This window comes from Tursiops truncatus, chromosome 7 (assembly GCF_011762595.2).
Source record: "Tursiops truncatus isolate mTurTru1 chromosome 7, mTurTru1.mat.Y, whole genome shotgun sequence".
Taxonomy (NCBI): domain Eukaryota; kingdom Metazoa; phylum Chordata; class Mammalia; order Artiodactyla; family Delphinidae; genus Tursiops; species Tursiops truncatus.
In genome coordinates this window covers 53,812,870-53,839,259 of record NC_047040.1, presented here as the reverse complement: position 1 = coordinate 53,839,259, position 26,390 = coordinate 53,812,870, and the positions used below count along the sequence as shown (strand labels likewise).

Below are 26,390 nucleotides of genomic sequence, written 5' to 3'. Positions count from 1 at the left end.
CAAAACAGATGGGGATTACAGCAAAGAGACAGAAACCATAAGAAAGAATCCAGTAGAAATGCTACAAACCAAAAACCTGGTAAAAGAGATAAAGTGCATTTACAACTGGCTCATTAATAAACTCAACACAGCCAAGGAAACAAACAGTGAACTTGAAAATGGATCAAGGGAAAATACCCAAACTGAAACAAAAAAGAAAAAGAAATAGAGCACCAACCTAGAATGGTGAGAAATTTTCAAATGGTCTAACATACATGCAATTGGAGGTTAGAAGGAGTAGAAAAACAAAATGGGACAGAGGAAATATTTGAAATGAAAATGTCTAAGAATTTTCCAAAAGTGATAGCAGAAGTCAAACCAGAGATCCAAGAAGTACAGCAAACAACAAACAGAATTAACACCAAATAAAACATGCCTAGACATTACAAAATGTCTAGATTTGAAAAATTTTTTCAGTTTTTGCTGAAAACCAAAAACAAAGCAAAAATCTTGAAGGTGGCCAAGGAAGATAAAAGATATATAACATATAGGGGACCAAAGATACAAATAATAGTAGAGTTCTCCTCAGAAACCAAGGAAATGAGAAGGCAATGGTGTGATATAGTTAATGTGCTAAAAGAAAAAAAATCAAACAAACAGTGAAAGAAAATTCTATACCAACAGAACATACTTTCAAAACTGAAATAAAGACTTTTTTCAGGCAAACAAAATCTGAGAAAACTCAATGCCAACAGACCTGGAATGTAAGATATTTTTAAGGGAAGTTCTTTAGGCAGAAGGAACATACCAACCAAAAAGCTGAAAAGAAATGAAGAACACTGGGTGTTGTGAGCAACCATACTTCCAGGAGATGCTTCCCAAAGGAAGAGCCCTGGGGAAAACTAAGTATGGGAAATGCTATATGTTAAATGTATCTTATGATCATTCACAACACATATTAGCAAAGTAAAAGTTTGTAGTAAAGAAATGTCATATATGAAGGTAAAACTGAAATTCATTTTTTATTATTTTAATTGCTATAAAAGACAAGAGACTATCTATAGCAAAAGCAGTAGCAATATATTGTGTGCTTACACTACAGTAGAAGTAAAATGTATGTAAACAATGGAAGGAAAGTATTAGAGATATACTGTATTAAGGAATTACCAGTGTTAAGTGGTATATTATTTGAAGATAAGACTCCGTTAATAAAAGATGTATATTGTAAACCTAGGGCAACCGCTGGAAAAAAATACTTGAGATATAAATTACCAGTCAATAATGGAGATAAAATGTAATCATAAAAATACTCAATCCAAAAGAAGGCAGAAAAAGAAAAAAATACATAAAATCTAGCAAGATGGAAGATTTTAATCCAACCATATTAATAATTACATTAAATATAAATGGTCTCATAAACCAATGAAAAGACGGATTGTCAGACTGGATATGAAAACAAGACCCAGCTATACTATATTTATTAAAAAATCCACTTTAAATGTAAAGAAATAGGTGAATAGATGATATGTAAACAGGTAATATGGAAAAAGATACAATATGCAAACAGTAGTCAAAGGAAGCTGGAGTAGCTACATTAGTATCAGATAATGTACACCTCAGAACCAGATTATTATCATGGATAAAAAAGGGACATTTAATAATGAAATGATAAACTGGTCAACTCAGTAAGAAGACATAATGATTTTAAATCTATGAACTCAACAGAAGAACTTAAAAATACATGAAGAAAAAATTGATAGAAATGAGAAATAAATCCACAATTATAGTTGAAGAATGCAATATTCCTCTTTCAGTAATTGATAGAATAAGTGGACAGAATATTACAAAGACTACAGAAGACCTGAACAACACTGTGAACAATCTTGACAATTACAGATCACTCCACCTACAACAGCAGAATACACATGCACAGTACATGGAGAACACATGTACATAAGGAAATCACCAAGATAGAGCATATATTGGGTCAAAAACCAAACCTTAACAAACTTAAAATAACCGAAGTCATAAAATACATATTGTCAGACTATAATTTATACAAATATTAACTCAAAATGGATAAATCTAAATATAAAACCTAAAATTATACGACATCTAAAACAAAACATGAGAGAAAATCTTTGTGACCTTGGATTAGGCAAAGATTTCTCAGCTATGATACCAAAAGCCTGATTCATGAAAGAAAAATTTAAAAATCAGACTTCATCAAAGTTAAAAACTTCTTTAAAAGCGCTGTTAAAAGAATGAAAAAGCGAACAACAGATGGGGATGCAATTTTTGCAAACAACATATCTGATAAAGGATTTCTATTCAAAATATATAAATAACTCTCAAAATTCAATATTAAGAAAACAAAAAGCCTTAATTCTTTTTTAAAAATTGGGCAGAATTGAACAGACACCACCAAAGAAGGTACATGGATGGCAAACAAGCACTTGAAAATATACTCACGTCATTAATCATTAGAGAAATGCACATTAAAACCACACTGAGATACCTCTACACACCTACTAGAGTAACTATAATTTAAAAACAAAGAAAACCTGACAATGCTAAGTGCTGACAAAAATGCAGCTGGAACTTTCACACTATGCCTGTGGGAATGCAAAATCATACAGCCACTTTGAAACTGTCAATTTGGAAGTTTCTTATAAAATTAAACATACACTTACCATATGACCCAAGAATCCCACTCCTAGGTATTTTATCTCTTAAAATAAAAACTTCACACAAAAGCCTATACACAGATGTTTACAGTGACTTTATCTATAATCACCAAAAACTGAAAACAACCCCAAATGTCCCTCAACTGGAGAATGGATAAACAGACTGTGGTACATCTACACAGTGGATTACTACTCAGCAATAAGAAAGGAACTACCAGTACATCCAACAACATGGATGAATCCCAAATGCAAATGCATATGTGAAAGAAGCAGATTAAAAATGCTACGTACTTTATCATTCCAGTTACATGGCATTCTGGAAAAGGCAAAAACCACAGGGACATAAAACAGATCAGTGATTGTCAGGGACTAAAGATGGAAGGAGGAGTTGACTACAGAAGAACATGAGAGAATTTCTGGAGTAATGAAATATTCCTTAGTTTCTTGATTATGGTGATGGTTACAGACCGGTTTGTGTTTGTCAGAACTCTCAGAACTGTACACTAAAATGGAAGAATTTTACTGCAGTTAACATTTTTTTTAAGTGCAGAAAAAAATCACACATTTTAAAGACATTTTGTGCTACATCATTTAAAAACTTTTAACTAGATTTTCTTAAATCTTTATCTTAGACACCTTGGAGACTTTTCCTCCATACCAAGAAAAACTGACTTTACTGAAAATAAAAATGACTATTGTAGTCTGGCAAAGTCCACAATGAGTCTTTATTGTCTGACTCCTGTAAACATTCCAAGGCTAGATTCTACAGGGTTGAGTTAGGTTTTGCACCCTTCAGTGCTTCCACACTAACTAATGTAAAGTTTAGTATCTATCAACTCTCCTACTAGGAAGCTGGGATTAATAGGCTGTGGAAGGAAAAATATGACTGAATTGTTTAAATTTGTATTCCATCTTAGGACTTCTTTCTGATCTACAATAATATGTACAGCCCTCCCTCAGTATCCACAAGGGATTGGTTCTAGGAAACCCCATGGATACCAAAACCCACAGGTGCTCAATTCCCTTATATAAAATGGCAAAGTACAATGAATACAGTTGGCCCTCTGTATCTGTGGATGTTAAACCCGAAAATAGGGAGGGCTGACTGTAAAAATCCACTTGTAAGTGGACCTGTGCAGTTCAAACCCATGTTGTTCAAGGGTCAACCAAGCTTTCACACAAGAAAAGTAAGAGGGAGAGAGTAATGCCAATAGGAAAGTACGGATAACTGTGTTCATGTATCAAAACCAAACCAGATACTAAGAAATAATTATGACATCATACAAAATAGGCTCTAACTTCAATTTCTGAATGTCTAGGATTTCCTAGTATTAGTTAAATGTCTTCTTGGTAAGGTAATAAAAATGTTTTTATTTTCACTTTCATTTATTTATTTATTTTTGGCCGTGCTGTGCAGCATGTCGGATTTTTAGGGAAGTCCCTAAAAATGTTTTTAATAAAAAGCTTTTACTTATTCCAAAGATTCACAAAGAGTGATGAAAATGAAAACAAGAAAGCATTTGTGGCCTTGACAAAGAATCATAATTCATTCAACAAGTATGTGAATGCTGACTAAATATTAATCATTACTTAGGCACTGATTGAGCATTGCATAAGCACTGCTTAGTATCCAATGCTGAACAAACAAAATAATACCAGCAAATTCTGTTTTTAAAGATATAACACACTTCTATTTTCTTATACAGTATATTTACCTCAAAGCCAAGTCTATCCTTTTCCTTCCAAAAACAAAAATGTGTTACTTTCTTATCCCAGAATTCATCTGGCTTCACTACACAAACGAGGGACACTTCAGCTGGAACAACATTCTATAGAATACAAAAAAAATTTACAAATTATACATGTAAAATGAATAATTTATTAAAGTTATAAATTATTAGATATTCATGATTAGGCTGAGTAACTAGGAGACCTTTGGAAAATAATTAAAATAATAAAATAGAAGCAATACTGCAAACTTCAAAATGTACATGGCAATACAGAAATACTTGAAAGACAAGCTGATTCAGAGAAGATTTCAAAAAACAATGTAATACAGACAGTACATGTGAATTATTTTTGTATTTTACTGAATCTCTATAACAGGAATATATTTAAGCTGCAAGATTATTTTTAGTTGAGAAATTATTAAATTTGGTTTTTCTATAATATGAAAAACATTTTTTGTAACACAATCATCTTAGAGAATTTCCTCCAATAACGTAAATCAATATTCTCACAAAATAAATTTCTTACCAGCCATTATGCAAAAAGGCCAAGATTCTGCGTGATTATTAACTTGAAGAAGAGGACAAAACTAAACCTCGACAAATACAATTTCACATTTACTAGATGCAGTTATTCATATCATCTAAAGAATGGAAATTAACATTTACTGAGTTTAATACATATTCCACATATATTTTATCAGCAAGTCCCATGAAGTCTATCTTTAAAATATATCTTAATTAAACCTACCCATTTTTACCACCTACATTGCTAACATTCCCAGACTAGTCAGCCTTTTGAAATATCCTCTTAGCAGGCCTCCCTGCTTCACGTATTCTCAGGCCCAGAATAAAATTCAAACCCCTTACCAAGGCCAAGAAGGCCCTCCAAGCTCAGGTTCCATGACCTCAGACCTCATCTCACACCTCTCCCCTCTCAGCTCACTCCTCTAACACAGCCACACTGACCTTCTTGCTGCTCCTAGAATGTGACAAGTCTGCTCCCAGTTCAGGACTTTGCCCTTGATGTTTCCTCTGCCTGGAATGTTCTTTGCCCTATACCTAGGAGTACTTCCTCAGTTTATTTAGGATTCTACTCAAATATTCCCTCTTCAGAGAGACCTTCTCTGACCACTCTATCTAAAGTAGCAGCATCTGACTCAGTCTCTTTTCACCAATTTATTTTTCTACATAGCATTTATCCTTATATGATGTTACATTACTTAGTAATTTGTCTAACTGCTTATTGTCTGACTCCTCAAAAAGAATACAGGCTTCCCAATGGCAGGTACCTTATCTATAATGTTACTCCTATATCTCCAGAGCCTATGACAGTGCCTGACATATAGAAGATACTCCATAAATCTTTGCTGAATAAATGAATTCACATTAACAAGTGGATGTTATCCTTCCAATTTTACAGAAAAGTAAACTGAGCTTGAGAGAACTAAAGTAACTTGTCCAAGGGAACAGAGTTGTGAGGGATGGCACTGGATTAGAAGGCAGGTCGGTCTGACGCTAAAGTTCTAACATACCATTCCAAATGTTCTAGACCAGGAGTCAGTAAATTCTTTCTGAAGGTCCAGATAATAAATATTTTAGGCTTTGCAGGCTATACAGTCTCTGTTGCAACTATTTCAATTCTGTCCACATAGTATGAAAGCTGCCATAAACAATATGTAAACAATAAAACTCTATTTATAAACTCTATTTATAAAATAGTCGTCAACCACTATTCTAGACCATAAATAGCACTACTGAATAATAATGTTATATAATTATAATAATAAGTATTGATTAGGGGAAAATAGAAAACTTTTCAATTTAATCATGTCACTGTGCACATCACAAATCTAGCACCTCCTGCAATGACTGGGTTGTGAATAAAGTTAAAAAAAAAAAAAAACCTCAGTGTTATCAAAACTTTTATCAGAGGGGCTGGGAAATTTAGAGTAGAATGAGGTTTATTTATATGTTGATTGTGTTAGAATATTATTTCAAAATCATTGCGTATTAAAGCTGTGAGAAACAAGAGAAACCAAGCCACTCATTTTAGAGAATATTTGTTACAGGCAGAGCCAGCACTAAGCTCTGGGCTCCCAAACAGCCAGTACCAGTACCTTCTGAAATAAAAGCAATGAATAACTTTGTATGTAGAAACTGTTTGACTAGGAGCAAACAACAGGCCATTGCAACTTCTGAAAATCTTAACTATTAATAAGTCCAAAAGTTGTTAAAATACCTATCAGAAAAGAAATCGCAAGAGGGGATTAAATCATCCATTGATTGTTCTTCAAAAGTGCCACTGATCAAAGTCCAGTTCAAACAGCAAGTCCCAAACAGCTCATCTGTGACACAGTTGAATGGAAGAACACAAGGTCATAATTAATGGATTTCTCATCTAATAGTTATTGTAACAACTTGTACAGAGAAGAGTTAATCTTCAGGGTTTGGAATACAAAAGTGCTGGGAACATATTTGACAGAAAAAGTTATTATGGGACACCAATCTGTGTTCCCTTGAAAACTGATCCACTGGAACCTGTCCTTTCCAACCCAAAGGAGTGATTCTAATGATGAAGGTTTAGGCCAACCAGTTAAGAATAAGGTAATGGGGAGATAATTTGGGAACCACCTCAGATACATCCCACTGGTAAATATACACTTTTAAAGGATAAAAACCTGGGGCTTAGGTTGTGCCAGGTTCCAATCGTGACTCCCATGTAATGTACTCCCATGGGTACATTACTTAAAATCCCTGAAGACCTTTGGGGATCGTAGAACCTGCCTCCCAAGTTTGTGAGGATGAAATTGAATGAGATCATTTACATAGCAAGCTTAGTGCACAGTACCTGAACAATACTAAGCACTAAAACTAAAAACTGAAATTACCAGTTCCCATCCCTTGAATTTCTTTTTCCTAATTATCACAAATAAAAATAAACCATTAAGATTCATTCTCCCTAGTTATCATTTAAAATTTTAAATTATATTTCTTTCCACAGAACCCTAAAGCAGCTACCGATTATTTCCCAGTTCATTTAAAATTCTTGATCTTTCCTTCAATCTCACTAATATTTACCTAATTCAATGTTCAACATCCCACGTAACAGCCAATATATTGCCCCCAAACTGGCCTGTCATCAGCTCCTTTCATTGTATTCACTTAATTTTTGAGCTATCACTGACAGTGTCCCTGCCAGGAATGTCCTTTTCACCTTCTTTCATTTAAATTAGATAATCTCTCTTATTTAACTCACTTAACTTTTACTTTCTATACAAGCCCTTCTAAGGAAACCCAGGTACATCAGAGCAATCTGTCCCCTTTCAACCACTCAAATACTGTATTTTTCTCTTTCAGATCACAGTATCCTCAATACTCTCACAATAAACCAACAAGTATTTACTAGGTACCTACTATGTGCAAGGGATTACAGAAACATTCTGTGAGGAGCACAAGGAAATATAAACATAAGACTAGGACCAGATCAGGGATTCTATAATCACAGCTGTTTATGAAATGCTTATCTGTCAGCTGCTAAAGCCCCCAAGGACACAGCTGTCAGAGTACGTTTCTTCTAGATCAGAGACAGATATAAGACTATTATGAATCCTGGTGATTTTTGAAGGAAAAAGGGTAACAGAAAGGAGAAACCTATCAGAACCACCTGAGAAGCTTTTTCAGATTAGACTTACCCAGTCGTACTCCCTACCTGTGGTATTAGGAGGGGGTGGAGGTGGGATGATGCAGCTACTACAGTGTGCAAAAGCTCCTAGATGAGTCTGATAACCTCTGCCCTCACACTTTGAGACTCATTGGCCTAGTTGTTTAAATTACTTAAACATGACATATTATTTTTGGTCATTTACAAACCTTTAGAATAAGGTTGAAATTTATTTTACTACTCAAGTGAAACCTGTAAGAATTGAATCTAAACAATCCAATAGTGACCTGTGCATTTCAGAACTCAGTCACTGCTGAGAAGCTTGGGCACAGTCCAATAAACAAAATGCATTTGCCACTATCACCTCATCTGTTGCTGTACAATAAAACCACTTCCTAATAGTCAAAAATAAAATTACCTGTAGCATTAAGACTACTGTTTTCACCACATTCCACTGGGATTTTCTGCCATCCACAATCACGGTAAATCCTCTAGCCTTACACTTTTCACTGAAATGAAACAAAATTACAGAGTATTAAAACAAGCTTCCTATTTTATTCTTAATAATCCTAAATAAAGTTTACAGTGTAATCATACATGGAGCAGCATTAATCTCAATTGACTTGGTTTGCACTGTCAATAAATGAATTCTTCAGTGTCCTTTCAGTTTTCTCAAGCAATTTATTTTTCTCATTTCAGGAAACACTGACAATTTATAAGCTAATTTGGTAAGAAAATTACTCTAAAAGCACGTAAATTCAATGTCTTAAAAAGAGAAGAAATCAAAGCAACATTCAAGTAGTCTCACTAGCCTCTCAATCTCTTCATCTGTAAAATGGGATCACAGTGAAGTAGGTAACTAATGACTGCCAAGTGTGGACGTACTTCTTGTCTCTCCTTCCTGCCAGAAGTGTAAGGTTGTGAAGTGATATTTCAAAACAGGTAGAAAATAAAGTAAGCTATTATTAAACCATTGGAAATAAGCTTCTTGGTGTTCTTTTGGGGAAATTTAACGAGGTGAAGTAGCATTGGTGTATATAAGAATTCAAAGCTTGAATACACCATGTCTGACCCACCTCTGCTTTCACTTTTGCATTCTTAGTCACTTGACCAGCACAATACTATCTTGAGTGTTGGAAAATGTGTTATTGCCATATATTATATTCAATTATTCAAGTACCTACTAAACACTTCTCAGAAGCCTGCCCTAGTAAAATGCAACAACAACATGGAAAAACTCTATCCTATGACCAAAACTACATAGCTATATTATTATTATTTATTATTACTATTACTATTTGTTTTACTTATAAAATCAACAACGTAAAGATCTCAACTGCCCTCCCTCTAATATAGTGGAAGAAACTGCAGCTTTGCTTAGCAGAGCAAGGATTTGTTAGTGAAAATTCTCTCCACACAAAGTTCTCCCAATTGCCTACATTATAGGAAAGGTTAATAGCAGGCCCTTTCCTGAGATTTAAATCCAACAGTCCAGGGAATTTTACTAATCCTCCCTTACTCTCTCCAAACATTCACATTAACCTCAAGAGGATTATTGGAGAAGGATATCCAATTCTATTGAGAAACAGTAAGGTCACAAGAATGAAGATGATATTGCTAAAGATCTGGAAGAAGAATAGGTGACTCTGTAGGCAGGGACAGAAGCTGAGCTTCCAAAGAAAGCAGAGAACTGTTCAAGAGGTGAGGCAAAGTGAAACATATGTCCATACAAAAAACCTGCAAACAGATATTCATAGCAGCATAATTCATAACAGCCAAAATCCAAAACAACTCGAATGTCCAACAATGGATGAATGGGAAAAAAAAATGTGGTAATCCATTCAATAGAGTATTATTCAATCATAAAAAGAAATGAAGTACTGATATATGCTACAACATGGATAAACCTTGAAAACATGCTAAGTGAAAGAAGCCAGATTCAAAAGTCCATATCGTATGATTCCATTTATATGAAATGTCCAGAATGGGTAAATCCATAGAGACAGAAAGCAGACTAGTGGCTGACAAGGGCTGAGAGGAGGGGAGAATGGGATGAGGAGGGACTACCAATGGGTATAGGTTTCTTTTTTGGGCTGATGGCAATGTTCTGGAATTAGAGAGTGATGGTCGCACAACCTTGTGAATATACTGAAAACCACTGAACTGTACACTTTAAAAAATGATGTTTATGATATGTGACTTATATCTTAATAAAAAAATGTTGAAGTATTCTATTTTTGGATTTTGCATTACAAAATAAAGGATCCACTAAGCATTCGTGGGGGTAAGGCAATAATACAGTGATCTCTTCTGCATCAGCAAGAGCACATAAAGACTTGCTGGGGGAAGCAAATCTGACATCTAACTGCTAGTTGTGGGATCAGGTAAGGAGAAGACCACCCTGACTTATGGAGGATACAAGCCAAAGAAAGACAAGCCTAGTAGAGTTACTGTCAGTGAGTGGTCTTCAGAGAAGTGGCGGCAACTCAGGGACTCTACCAGTGCAGTGTGGAAATTTGCAGGAAGGGGAGCTAAGATACATGGAGCTGTCCAGTGGAGGGCCTTTGCTGGTTGGGACTAGAGCCCAAGAGAAGTAAGTCATCCCCATAATTTGGCACCTGCATCTATGAGGTACAGGTTACACAACCATTTTGTTAAACAAGTAAGTTTTACACAAACGAGACATCTATATTTCAAAGCACACTAAATTAATCTGTATATTAAGACAAAGAAAGTAATGAAGCTTGCAAGTGCCATCTGCAGTGATCATAAGGGCATAAAATACTCTAAATTTATCTTTTAGAGTACTTAAAAACACCCTTAATCATAATTTTCTCACATTTTACTAAGATAGATAAAGAAAATACACACAATTCAAAGATACTACATATTTGAAGATTGTAAGATCAAGTGAGCTTTCAACTACTTGAAAGGAATAGTTTGTTTGCTTATTTAAATTTTTTAGCTGTGCCACACGGGCATGTGGGATCTTAGTTTCCCGACCAGGGATTGAACCCATGCCCCTGCATTGAAAGTGTGGATTCTTAACCACTGGACCACCAGGGAAGTCCCTTTTTTAAAAAAATTGCAATCCTACAAGTGGAGTGATGGTTTAAACTGTTTTTAACAAGAACATACTTCGATTTAGAAGCATATTATGTCTCTTATAAAGGGTGTGTAGCTGCATTGCTATATTAGTAAATTCCTACACTACTATTAACATTTTATAATTTTAAGACCACTAACCAAAAAAAAAAAAAAATCTATTAACACCCCACTTCCTTGTTCTTACTCCATTAGAGCCTTTCAAGGGTGACGTGCCTAAGTTAAAACAGCTATTAAAGGAGGAGCAGGTCCTTAATAAGCTCACTCACTTTGGCTAGAAAGAGACTGTCAATGGATTTTCTGCAGCTCTTCACTAATTTCTTTGATTACGACTAAGGGCTCCTTCTTTCCACTCAGAGAGCTCTGCTTATACTTACTTAATGGCACTAATTTTACTTATGGTTTTATTATAATTGCTTGTTTATAATCATCTTCATCAGATAATATGCTTCCAGAAAGCAAGGATATTATTGTCTTAATGATACGTTGGCAGCTTCCAGCTTTAAATATAGAGGGCCTCTAGAAATGTTAGAAGACGCAGATCATATCACTCCTCGGTAGGAATGTAACAATGGCCTTCCTTCTCATTCAGAATTGAAGTCCTTACCATGGCCTACGAGGTCCTCTAAGTTCTGACTGCAGCCCCTCTGAGGGCTCTCCCAGAACCCTCCTTCTCTCAAACTGCTCCACCCACACTACCCTCCCTACTGATCGCACAACACACTGAGCCTGCTCCTGACTCAGGGCCTTTCCACTTACTGCTCCCTCTGTCTAAGATACTCTTTCTTAAATGCTCTTTCATCAGGTATCTGTATAGCCTGGCCCTCACTTCACTCATCTCTGGTAAAATGTTACTTTCTCATTTTATAAAATATTGCCACACACTCCTTTGCACTCCATCCCTCCCTTAATTCTTTTCATGGTCTGTTTTATAGACTTATGAACCTCCAACATACTATGTATTTATTATTTTTTATTTTTTTGCAGTACGCGGGCCTCTCACTGTTGTGGCCTCTCCCGTTGCGGAGCACAGGCTCCAGACGCGCAGGCTCAGTGGCCATGGCTCACAGGCCCAGCCGCTCCGTGGCATGTGGGATCTTCCTGGACCGGGGCATGAACCCATGTCCCCTGAATCAGCAGGCAGACTCTCAACCACTGCACCACCAGAGAAGCCCTATGTATTTATTTATAATATTCATTTGATCATTAGGGCATCAGGCCCATAAGGGCAGGGACTGGGCCTTTGTTCACCCATTTCCTCAGCACCTAGAATGATGAGGAACTCATTGTAGGATCTCACATATTTACTAAGTGACTGAAGACTTATGAGTCATCTCTGTGTGATTCTTGGCAAGTCATTAAACCTCTGTGTTCTGATGTTTCTTCTGTGACGTAAATGAGTTTTTCTACAATTAGGAAGAACTGACCTAAAATCCAAATTTGAAAAAAATCAATACTTGAGAGAAACAGAAAAGTAACTTCTATAGATGCTGACTCTCTACAGAATTAGATTAATCTGGGCAAGTACTTGGCAGCATTTCTATAAAGAGGATTTAAGTATGGGTAAAGTGGTTAGTCTAGATGATTGAAGATGTTTGGTCTAGATGACCGTTAAGGTACTTTCTTAATCATGACATTCCATGATTCTATAACTGGATGATCAACAATTTCCCTTTGAGCTAGAAAAATGCTATGGTTTTAAATATACGCTGAATATACTGTTGAAAGAAAATGTTAAAACAAAAAAGATTTCCGTTATGCTCAACTATGTTCACCATAGTTATTTTCATATGTCAATTCTCAATTGTGATAGATGCAGGTTAAATGCAAATGAATATTAAAAGTTATCAATAGCTATGGCACTGTGATTATAACAGAGGTGAATACAACAGTGGCTAGAAACACAGGCTTGGAGTCAGACCACTAGGTCCAAATCCCCCTCCAACCCTGGTATGCCACAGGTTCTAGGTCAAGATACTTAAATTACCCACTCTTTCTATGCCTCGGTTCCCTTATATGTAAGAGATAAGGATGATAGTGCTCGTCTCATAGGGCTGTTATGAGAATTAAATGACTTACTGTTATCTATTATTTCCTTAAGTATAGGATAGTCTTTTTCACATATGCCTCCCAATCATCACCCATAAGTAAATTCCCAGGTCCATTTCAAATTTAATGTCTTCAAAGGAAAGCAAGACCAGCCTAGACAAACTTCTTATCCACCAAAATAGCTTCTACTGAGCTGCAACTTCTACATGTTTGATTTTCCAACAAATGTGAGATGTTCTGAAAATGATCAGCCAGGCTGCATTTGAGTACACAGAGCTATGAAGAAACTTAAGTAAGATAAAGAGCAGAAACCCATATCCACTGACTATTGATTACTAAGTATCAATATGAGGTACTGCACAGGATTATGAAAAAATATGTATTATACAACACAGTTTCTCCCTTCAAGAAGCTTAAGATCATTTAGAAAGGTGAAAAGGTAAAATAAAAGTATTTTAATTAGTGTCTACTTTACACTCACTGACGTCACCTTTTTAATGTTACTAGGGAAACATATATCTTTGAAATTTTTTAATGTAAAACTTAAATAATAAATGTAAAAATTCAAGAATTATCATTAAACACATTATGATTAAATGCCTAAGAGTCAGAAACGGCAAGTGCTGTAAGTCTGGAGAACAGCTGGAAGACTCTGGGAAGTACTGACATAAAGGAGCTAATGAAACTTAACATAAAAGGATACAGAGCAAGAGGAATATAAGCAAAGGTACCAGTTATTAATTTGGGCAAGTTTCTTAAATTTCTCTGCCCTCATTTTTTCATCTATGTAATAGGGATAATAATATTGTTATTTTGAAGACTGAGTTAATTAATACAAGTGCTATAAAACTAAGTGCCTTGCATGATAAGCGCTCAAGAAATATGAAATGAAAGGGTTAAGTCAAATCACACAAGGTCTTGGCATAGCAGTTAAGAAGGCTGAAAGACTGTCCTTGAGAGCACACACTAGTCTTTCTTGCCTTCACAATGCACGGTGTACAATGTCTGCACTTGGTAGCAACAAAATAAATGACTACTGAATTAAATTCATTGTGTGGAAAGGAGAGGAGGTCCTAGAAAACTGAGAAGGATGATAGAACTGTTGTTTTGGTGAAATTTATCTTGTCCTTGTGTACAAATTGGGGAGAGACTGGAGATAGAGAAATTAGCTTGGCTATTGCTGTACTAGTCCAGCTTGACAACCCAGCCATCCCTCGACGTGAACTTAAGCACATGAAAAGGGAACAGAGGAGACAGGAAATTTAAAAATACGTGGTAAAGAAAGGAAATGCTAGCTTAGCTGTCACATTTTAAAACGGACATTATAAGTTTTCAATATATATTCGTTGAATGAATGAAGTAAATATTAAAAAAGCACTCATCAACAGCATAAAGCATGTTCAGAGCATTTAACTACAGTGCTTTGAAGTAACTCTAAGATCAACACAATTATACCGTCATTTGCCAGAAGTGCATTTGCTAAGGAGGAGAAAGGAAGGCACTGCCTTAAACTTTCTGAGAAGCATGTCCCATAAAAAAACAAAAATAAAGAAGAGCCATCCCAATATGTACAAAGTAGATAACGAACAAGAATCTGCTGTATAAAAAATAAATTAAAAAAGAAGAAGAGCCATCCCAGTCACACTCTCACAGACTATACTGAACCAATCAGTGTTATATTCATATTCAAATTACCTTCTAAGTGCTCTGCAGAGTCCTGTAAGCTCCAAGGAGGCTCCTTAAAAGCGGGTGAGGGGGCACTGCAGTGGAAGTGGAATTTGAGAAGGTGGGGATGAGCAGGAATGGCTGTGGGCCTGCACTTCTAGCTCTTTTATAAATTTAGTTTCTCTGTAAGATTTTCTTTGAATAAAAATGTCCACAGATAAATTTTTTTAAATTCTGAATGTACAGAATATATGCCCCATAGAATTCTGGCAGTTACAAAACTACTTGTATGGGATTCAAATGATATTTCACCATACACAGCTGTTATACCTCCTTTCATAATATATTTTAAGTCGTTTCTATGACTTTATTGCTAAGTCTGGTTGGTTCCTTCAATATCCATATAACAAACACCTAAGGTCTCCAAATCATTTTTATTGGCCTTGTGAATATGGAGATAAATGAAACATGGCTCTGCACTCTAATATCAGACTGATTTAACAGTAAACTATGACATCAAGCAGAAGTGAATAGGAAAAGCTGCCTAAAAGGGCTCCTTACAAAGATAACAATGACAAAGAAGGTTGAGAAACACTGATGCATATGTTTTGCCACATGTTTTTAAAAAGCTGGTAGTCTCAATATCTTATAATCATACTTTGTGTAATAGTACTGACACAAATTTCATTTTATACTTTGAATGTGAATATGCTTCTGACTTAAAATTTTGAAATATATAAAGAAATGATATGAGATAAAGATCTACTTGTGAGGTTTTGTTTAGTGCTAATCTCAATATTTACTTTTTTAATGAAAAGATTTGCAGATTAATTTATATATCTTTTCTTTATCTCCATAAGGTAATCTTGAATTTGATTCTGCTTTCTGAGTCATGGACTCATAATTTCTAATCATGTTGTTTATGTCTAAAGTGTACAGCAATCGCTGGTAAAACAAAAGAAAAACTCCATTTACCTCTCCTAAAATTTAACACTCAGGTTGGCCCAGCTGTGTCAGTCTGTTATTTTTTATTAAAAACCCTTTGTAGAAAATGGGGCAATAATGGTTAGTCCTGAACTCCACACAGACCTGGACATGAGGAGTTACCTGAACATAAACTTAGTATTCAGGTCAGGTTACAATTAACCTGAACTTCTCCTTTCTTCTCAGCCCTCTGCTCAAGAGTCAGAAACCAAAAACAAGTTTAGGACCAAGCTGTGTGTAAAGGAATCAGGAAATGGCCCCATTTTCAACTGTACTGGGTTACCCATTTAAAATAAGTATGTATCACACCTTGCTCCTGGTCATGAAACTAAGCATAAAATATGGGTAAGAACTAAATAGTTTCTTTCCATTTTTAAATAACTTTTAAAAAGCTGTTACTATATTCAGAATGTTAACATTTTCACTGCAATGAAAGACTACTTTTGGACATCTCCTATAAAGAAGAGGCCGCATTAGCTAGCTACACTGCTGGAGCTGTCTGGAGACATTCACAGTAGGGAGGAGTTAAGCTTTAACAGCAGAGTCTGGGAGAAACAAGTCACACCAAAAAGAATGCAGACATACTAAAAAAGGAAAAACTTTCTAGACCCAAGCTGCGACTGATCTGACAGGGTAAACTTAAAAACAGTTCTGAAAAAAAAAAAAAAAAAACAGTTCTGGGATGGAAAGAGGGGTGGATAAACACATAGATACGTGATAAAGTATTACAACATTAGTTGCAGGCTTCTAAGTGATGGGCATAATGGTGTTTACTGCACTATTCCTTCAACTTTTTTGTGTATTTGAAATCTCTCATAATACAATTTAAAAGCAGTTTTAATGGCAGGCATTCTGAAGGAGAAAAATCAGTTTTTAAGGCTGCACCTAATAAACTACTGTCCAGAGTTGGAATGAAGAGCTCAAAAACCCTCTAGCTCTCTAATGAAATGGCAAGCACTGCCATAAAGCTGCCAACTACATTTTTAAACGCCAAAGTTATAGGAGGTTGATCCAAGAAAGCAGAAGGCTAAAAAGTCAGGGCGTTCACAAATATCTGAGACGGTCAAACTTTAGCAGAACAATTATCAAAAATAAAGTATCCAGGTATCTATTTTGTCTTGCTAAATTAAGTTCTTTCATCTTGCTTCAACTTACAACTTTTCTATTAGCTGGCAGGTAGGTATGTGTAGCTCTGTAGAAACTGATTCATAATTTACACTGAAATAGTACTATATGTATATCTATATAAGAAAGAGAGAGAGAGAACGTTTAAATAGTGTACGCTATTTTGCCCTCCATTGTACTTCCTGTTTGCACACCCAGAGTGAGCAGACAGGCTGCATGAGTGAAACTGGTCATTTACCCTACAGTGTGAGCATCCTGGCAGGCTGATCCTGGTTCTAGTATATACAAGCGTGCATTTTCTTATCACACACCTAACCACAAGCCGACTGTGTCTTCCAGAACTCAGCCTCCATGACTGACATGTTCCAATGCTGGAAGAAAATCTAGCATGTTCACGGAAAAATAGTTCATAAGTCTCTAATTCTTCCTTAGGCATTTATCAAGGGTAATTTTGACTATCAGTAATTTTTGCATTACATTTTAACTTCAGAACCTCACCCCACATAAGATGCAACTACACTGTACTCTATTCATCTGAAGTATGAGGAGCTCTGGATTGGTGCCAGGAACTGCAGATTCTAATCCCAGCTCTACTGCTAATTAGCTGTGTGATCTTGGGCAAGTAACTAACTTCCGAGTCTCAATTCCCTCAACTGTAAAATAAGGCAGTTGATTCAGATGGTCTCTAAGTTCCCTGAACACTTTTAGCCATCTATGAATCCATGAATATTTTTTCATAATTTGTTAGCTATATGTTTAGCTAGTGCCATTTACCTAAAAAGCAGTTCGTTATCTAATGATGAATAATACAAATTGGCAATCAGCAGCTCAGAGAATTAGCAAGGTTATTCAGTACTAATACACTGTGAAGTCTGATAACTTTCTTTTCCAGAAAGTAAAAAGACTGAAAATTTTCACTTTAAGACCTCTATTTTCCCAATATTGAAAAAACATTCAGCAACAGAATCATTATACACCAATACTGGAAGCAGATGTGATTAAAGTCAGTTGTTCTAAAATGTAATTTTAACCCTGTATTCTTCAAGGTGGTTTAAAATGAAATAATCTATTATGTCAATAATGCAAATATAGGAAAAGGATACAAAGAATTGTTTGCTCTGACTAAAATGTTTAAAATTCACTATATCGAGCTTAAGAGCATTATGTAAAAGATAGTTTTGTTCCTTTTACCACCCCTATATTTTACAAACACACACAAAACAATCTGCCCTCATTCCTGCACTTTGCTGCAGTGGGTTGCAAATGTGACTGCATATTAGAATTATCCGGGAAGCTTAAAGAATTTTTTTTAAAGTCTGATGAGCAGTCCTCCCAAAAACAATTGGATCAGACTCTCTGGAGGTGGACCCACAAGCATTAAAACTTTGGAAAAAATCTCCAGATGATTCTAATGTGCAGTCAGACTTCAGTCCCCAAATATCACATATGGGAAAGGAAGCTGGGGAGGGGGCTTTTCTGTTCTTGTTGTTGAAATGATGGGTAGGCTCAAGCAAATACAAAGGTTTAAGTTTTGTCTTCACCAAAGAAATATAAAAATTAAAAATCCAATGATCTTTGGATTAAAATGTAAACATTTTTTGCATTTTTTAAAAATAAAAATGTTTTAAACTCCAAATAGCTTTCATTCAATATATTAAAACATACAGATGTATTTATATCTATTTAGTGAAATAGCTACCTAAATACAAGAGCTTTCTACTGAATTCACTTTTCTAAGTTTTCTCAAATTACATGGTATATAGACAGATGCTCAATCTTTGCACTCCTTAAAAGTTGACAGTATATACATTTTAGAAATCAGTATCATTTAGTGCATCAAGAATATAAAATGTCTTTATTTTATCTGCTGTGGCATCATATATTATTGATTCTTGTGTTTTCAATTATAATTTCACTGCTAATAAAAGCAGGTAAGATAGCAAAGTATACTTTAACAACAGCAGGAATCATTCCTAAGTAAATGAAAACATATTGAAATTTAAGAAAAGACACCTTTAGAGTCACCTTGGAATGCTGAGTAGGTAGTCTAAGGTGACACTCAGCTCATCCATATTTGTCTGTTCCAGGCATAATGGAATTGTCAGAATGAGGCCGCTTCGTCTGTCCTTTCCTCCTATTAAAGAAAAAAATATATAAATTTAACATGTAAGAGATATTAAAGCACTAAATGAATTAAATATATTTGCATCCAATGTTACTACAACAATTACAAGTTTAAGACATCAGTAAAAAACAATCTAATGGCTGTTTATTTTATATATTGTAAATGTTTATAGTAGTACAGCAAAATTATATAAAATTTAGAAAAAATAAGAGGAAAAAAATTCACCAATGAAATATTCACTTAAACATAACAATTCTCATTTTGTTTAATTTCTTCCATTTAGTCTGCTTCTGATTGTAATCAATTCATCAAACATCTATTGTGTGCCTAGCACAGTAAGCATTTGCAAGTAAAACAACAAATTTCTTATCAACCTAGGAAGAAAAACTTTAAGTCGTAAGAAATAACAGTATGAAATATGACAGATAATTTGTTAGGCTGTGTTGTACAAAATATATAAAATATTATAAAAAGGGATTTAGAAAATGGAGAAAATGATAAGAGCTGTAATAAATGTAAAAAATTTCATAGAAAAGTTAAAACTTAAGAAAAATGAATAGAATTTATAAACCAAGTCAAAAGAGCATTCTGTGATGAGGAATGATCTGAGTTAACTCACAAAGGTCAGACAGGCATTCTTTGTTCATGAGGCAATAAAGGGAAAGCCCTGTCCAGCTGAGAAGAGCGCACGGGACCTGGATATAGAATTCTGAAAGCCAGGAAGTGGAACGCACTTACATTTCATGGATGTTCAAGTTCTCTTCGATTTTCCATAAGCATTAAAATATAACTAGTACTTTTATACACACACAGCTTCTTTGAAAGCTCCCCACATGATTGATTTTCACACTGAAGTCCATCTTTTGACCCAACTGACATTTATGGCAATTTTAGAAACTTAAAAGCCAGCAAACACTAAAGCAAACAATTTTATATGATCTCTATCACTAAAAAGTTAAAGGACTGAATTGAAAAAAAATGATTCCTATGAATAACATGGATGCAATTCACAAGGTACCAACCATAAATGATCTTTTATCAGATTAACCATGTAAATTACTGATAGTCAACCACTTTGTTTAATCTCAATAAATGGCAATTTCAAATGGTTCAACTTAATCGATAATCAATAGTGACTTCAACTGCAAATGTTGTTTTGTTTAGAATACAAGTTTTTTTTTTTTTTAATAGACTGCAACCACGGTTTTCAAACTGTATCCCCTGAATGATTTTGTTGGTTTGAGAAGTTTTTCTCTATTATTAAAAAAGTTTGAAAATTACTGGTTGAAATAATTAACGGTCAAGAGCAAGTCAAGAGGAATTGGGTTCAGAGAAGTCTCATTTTCTCCTCAAAAATCGCTAAGCCCTGCATTAAACCAAACTGCAAAAAGGTTCATATCTGAACTGCAGCACTCTGACCCACTGTGAAATTGTCTGCAGAGCACAGGTCTAACATACAGGATTACATTTAACCTCATGCCCTCAGCTTTCACTAAGGGACAACAAAATAATCACCAGTGTAGATGCAAAAGAAGGCAGATGTCAAGAAGAAAAAGGCTTTCAAGATAGGTATGGTCACCAGGGTCAAATGCTGCACAGAGACAAGTAAAATAAGAATGCAAAAATGTCACTGATAAAGATTTTTTTTAAATAGTAATATCCACTCTTGGCAACAGTATGGGCAAACTGGCTTTTTTTTTAAATTGAAGTATAGTTGATTTACAGTGCTTCAGATGTACAGCAAAGTGATTCAGTTATACACATACATATATATCTATTCTCTTTCAGATTCTTTTCCATTATAGGTTATTACAAAATATTGAATATAGTTCCCTGTGCTATACAGTAGGTCCTTGTTGTTTATATATTTCATATTTAGTAGTGTTTATCTGTTAATTCTAAATTCCAAATTTATCCCTCCCCTCTTTCCCTTTTGGTAACCATAAGTTTGTTTTCTATGTCTGTGGGTCTATTTCTGTTTTCAAACATGCATTTTCATACACTGGTGAGAGATCAACAATTGCCACAATATTCTTATAGGGCAATCTGACAAAACCTTTAAATGTAAACGTAAATTCTCTTTAATACTTCCAGTTGTAGGAATTTATACTGCTGGACTTGTACAAAATGCACAAACTGTGAATAAGAACGTTTCCTACAATACCATTCATATCATAAAAAAATAGAGAGAAAACGTAAGTGTCAACTGGTAAGGGAAGAAGTTTTTTTAAAAAAGAAACACATATTAAATAAAGAACTAATATTACTGGTGGAATTCAATATCTTATTTTCTCCTTTATAATGTACACTAGAAAAACATGCCAATTTACAGAGAGATACAATATACACTGAAAAGGACATTAGTAGCCTAAATATCAAGACAATTCTGATAGGACCTAAAAAGTATAAGAGAGAAAAAGCAAGATAATACAACTTAAATAACCTTCAATAGGTGGGTCACAGTACCTATTCTAAAGCATGTGCAAATTTACTCAATGGTCCAAAATTCCAGAAAATTGCTACACCCAGCGTCACCACTGCTTTCACACTAGCAATATATCTCGAAGCTTCTCTTTGACTCTTCTTAGTCAATGCAGACTTTGGGTTAATAATGGAAGGTAAATTCAAGCCTTATAACCAAATTCGAGCAGTAAAAAGTGAAAACCATGTAATTTATTTCATAACTCCCCCCTCACAGGAAGATGGAAGACAAAAGCTGGACGGGATAACACAAAAATGAATTACTCTATATTTCAGAAACAATACTTTAGATGCTGGTTAGTCAATTATTCTCAGCCTGTATTAGTTATTTCATTTTTATATGAGAGGTGAGATGTCATGACATCTACCCTGTAGAGGTCATTTAATCAAATTACAGAACAGAATGAAAACTGGCTGCCAAGCACCAACAGTGACAGAGTTGGCTTGCACCGCTATCCATTCTGAGTACAAGGTGTCTCAGAAACACCTTTAAAACAAAACATTCAGAGAAAAAGGAAATGCCTTTCTGCCAAACTTATCAAAGAAAAAAAGATTAAACAAATTTATACATCAAACACTTCCAATTTTAAGAAGAAAACATACCTGAAAGGAAGGCTAGTTTTTTCTTCAGAATGGGTAATATTACTGAGGCCTCCATTTTACTCCAGTAAACTTCCTCCAGTAAATTTTCCTTTCTGAAAACACAGAAAGTTAAATGTCAACTACAAGATAATAATTACTCTATGAAATATACACAGACATACCTCATTTTATTATACTTCACTATATTGTGTTGTTTACAAATTGAAGGCTTGTGGCAACCCTGCATTGAGCAAGTCTACTGCTCATTTTTCCACCAGCATTTGCTCATTTCGTGTTTCTGCGTCACGTTTTGGTAATTCTTGCAATATTTCAAACTTTCTATTATTATATTTGTGATGGTGGTCTGTGATCAGTGATGTTACCACTGCAAAAAGGTTACAACCCACTGAAGGCTCAGATGACGGTTAGCATTTTTTAGCAATAAAATATTTTTAATTAAGGTATGTACATTGTTTTTTTAGACATAATGTTATTGCACACTTAACAGACTACAGTATTACATAAACATAACTTTTATTTGTACTGGGAAACCAAAAAATTCATGTGACTTGCTTTACTGCAGTATTTACTGTGGTCGTCTGCAACCGAGCCAGCAGTATCTCTGAGGTATGCCTATACTTAATGGCTTACGCAGGGTTTCTCAATCTCAGAATTACGGACATTTTGAGTCAGATTATTTATTCTTTTCTGTAAGGAGTTGTCCCGTGCCTTGTAGAATATTTAGCAGCATCCCTGGCCTCTACCCACTAGAATCCTAATACCATTCCCCCTTCCCAGTTGTGACAACCAAATGTCTCTAGACACTGCCAAATATCCTCTGGCAGGCAAAAATCACAGCTAGTTGAGAATCACTGGCTTAACTGTTTTTCGGAGCAATGCTCTTGGGCTAGAACAGTGCCTGGTACATAGCAGTAACTCAACAAATTATTTGTTGAATAAAGGAATGAATCAATTAATCAAACTTGCAATATCTATTACTCTACTTATTTACGCAGCTTAATTCCAAATATCTGATTCTTTCAGATCCACTATTAAATGGCTTTCTCTCACTTCTCATATTTTTGCTTCCCCATAACACATAATAACTCACCTTATCCTCATGTTTACCTCAAGTTATTTCCCAATATACTATTTCAATTTTTGCCCTCACTGTTAACTGCCTCTCTCTCTCCACATTTTATATTTTAAATTTGCCAGGAGAAAATCTGATTAGCCTAGTTATCTTTTTGTACCAAGCCATAATTCACTGATATTGGTTTAGTTTTCTAGTGTCCACTAAGGTACGCCCAGGGGTTATGGAAAATACAAAATGGGACTATTCATACAGCAAGGGCTAAGAGCAAGACAGTTTCCTTTAAATGGGAGCTTTGGCATGGCAGGCATCTGTATGCTTGGCCAGCCCAATATACCATCAAAGCATGATTTTAAGAAAAGCAGGAACTTCAAAACAAAACATAACAAGAAAATCAAAGGTTCAATTATATTAGCCACCTAAACTTAATTTCATGTCTGAGAGAGTATTCTCCATCACATTTATCCCTCCTTCCCTTGTCCTACACCCACGTACCATCACTATACAGTGACAGTTCCTTGGAGGACACTGTAAAATTGCATTGCATCTAGTGAAAGTATACTCTTTTATAAACAGCCTCCTCTTTTTTTATTGAGCTATAACTAACATAGAAAATTATATTAGTTTCAAGTGTACAGTATGATTTGATACTTGTATATATCGTGAAATGATCACCACAATAAATCTAGTTAAAATCCACTACTATAAATAGTTGCAAAAATTCTTTTCTTGTGATGAGAACTGTTAAGACTTACTCTCTTAGGTCTTTCAAATATGCAATAGTGTTATTAACTACAGTAATCAGAAAGCACACTCTCTTGAAAATAATTTTCCAGCAGAGCAGAAAATGTGACTCTATATTACTTACTCAGCAAATACTTGCTATGAACCTATCCCATTTCAAGCACTGTGCTTTCAGCTGGAGCTAAAAACTCAAGTCACAGCCTTGCCCTGAAAAAAATGTAGTCTTTTGAAAAAATTCCCAGATTACTTGGAAAAAAAACGATGTAGTCTTATTACTTGTCAGATAATGGCTACACAAGCAAGGCTACTTAAAGAAGTATATTATTTTACAGCTTTTGTATATACAACTAAAAAAAATCACTACTATTTTTATATATCTACAAAAGAAAACATGTTGTCAAAGTAAATATGACATATTCTCTTCAAGTTTTATCCTCGAATATTTGTTTGCAATTTGTTCATTCAGTTTTGTTCTACATCTGCCCAGGCTAACATACAATTAGTAGGAAGAATGAGGGAAAAGCTCATGTTTTACATGTTTAACCTAAAATAGTAGCACTTCATGTTTCCAGATCAGTATCTTGACCTGATGAGTTTTTTCTCCAGCACTACAAGAACCAGACAGTTCAGACTCACGGCTAAGCTCCCTTCTCTGGTGACCAGCTTGTCAAAGACCAGATGTAAAAGTCTGATAATGATGATTAAGCAAGTTAACATTTACCAAGTGTTTACTACAAGGCATACATTGTTCTAAATGATTTACTTATATTAATTTAATTACTCCTTGCAACATTTCTATGAGATAACTACTATTATTAACCCCATTTTATAGAAAAGTAAAATGGGGCTGAGAGGTTAAATGTGGCCCAACATCTCAAAGCTAGTAACTGGGGAAGTTAGGATTCACACCCAGGCAATCTGGTTCCAGTAATGATGTTCTCAATATCACATGATCAGCTTACCAATAAAACAGCCCTGAAAACATCCAGTGACATCGGGCCAATTGAACAAGATGGAGTCCTAGCTTTTGCATTATCGGTGCAAATGTCAACACAGTGAAAGGGGCAGTACTAAGAATTATTATTAAAATAGTTTTGAACTCACAGACCCCCCCGAAACCTAGTAACAAGAGAACTGCTGATCTAGGCTGTCAATGGGATGCTCCAGACAACTTCTCAACTGCCTTTGTGTCCTTCCTATTTTCTGAGCCTATTTCTCCATCCTTCTCATAAATTCTGAGTTATATACATCTTTCTAATGAACCCCTTTCTGCTTAAGTTTTAGCTAGAGCAGCCTTCTCTTTTAGTCAATGGAGAAACTTGGTACAGGAAGCAACTGCAATTCAGAGTTTGGTAGGTCTTATCTGCAATCATTCAGCACCGCTGCTTCTTCTTTGTAGGTTTTTTTTTTCCCCAATCTGTTGCCATTTATTCTGAATGAAAATGTCCATCAATACACTGAGGGTTAAGCCTTGCCACAATAAAATCTAATTAACCAGCACCCAAGAAAAAAGAACCTCTGGAATTCCTAAGGCATAAGAAATGATAGCTGCAGGTAATCCTTTGAATAATATCTGTGTTATCTGAGCTTTGCAAGTCAGGTTATCAATTTTATGCCAGCAAGTGCCAAATTTTTCACCACTGTGTTCTCCACATACTTAAAGTGCAAAAGGGAGATGGTTTCAATCTCTAGTCTAGATTTACCTTGGCAAACTATAGTACCCAGAAGCAATCTTACATTTCATCACTGTCTCCTGAGACACATGCTCTTTCCAAACTTTCCATGACTTCACAAAACCACCTCAGCATGGCAAAATACTAATTTTTTTTAATCCAACAGTCTTTTTTTTTTAAAGAACATTTTGAAAGTGATGAAAAAGTAATTTAAAGTAATGAGAAATATAGATTTTTGGCTGTGTGGGCCAATATCAAATGAATTGATGAATAAAATGTGAAGCAGTCAAGAGATGAAAGCTGTAATGTTTACTCTTTATATCTTCCTCCCTTCTACAGTCTCCTTTACATCAATCTCTTTCATTGTTATCATAAAAGAGATGGATAATAAAAAGTAATGATTACTGTACTACTAGTTCCAATTAAATGTGGTTTTGCAAGTCATTTGTTTTACACTTTTCAAGTCATTAGCACAGCCATAAGAAAAAAAATCTGCCTATTTCTAGTTATATAGTTCATAGAATAATGTACAAAACACACAAAATAAAGAGAAAATCCTGCAAAAGACGATACAACCATCCACTACCATCACCACAATAAATGTTAAATAACATGAGGTATTTGCTCATGCTCTTCTCCAGTAGGTAGATATAGATCATTATTTTTCACGAGAAGCTTATTCAACCTAAATATATCTGAGTGAATTA

General features: G+C 35.0%; 1 protein-coding gene across 6 annotated transcripts in view; it reads right to left on the bottom strand.

The window, feature by feature from the left end:
- Positions 1-26,390, bottom strand: part of SESTD1 (SEC14 and spectrin domain containing 1) — a 143,270-nt gene that overhangs the window by 73,281 nt on the left and 43,599 nt on the right. For 4 of the 6 annotated variants that reach the window (XM_019931592.3, XM_019931595.3, XM_019931596.3 and 1 more), the window contains 4 exons: positions 22,195-22,286; positions 19,011-19,119; positions 8,476-8,566; positions 4,382-4,495 (listed from right to left, as the gene is read on the bottom strand). In XM_019931592.3, coding sequence (XP_019787151.1) covers positions 4,382-4,495; positions 8,476-8,566; positions 19,011-19,119; positions 22,195-22,249 — 369 coding nt within the window. In that variant the 5' untranslated portion in view covers positions 22,250-22,286. Of the gene's footprint in view, positions 1-4,381; positions 4,496-8,475; positions 8,567-18,998; positions 19,120-22,194; positions 25,832-26,390 lie in introns of those variants that run through there. The other 2 variants (XM_073807524.1, XM_019931597.3) reach the window with 2 other exon arrangements.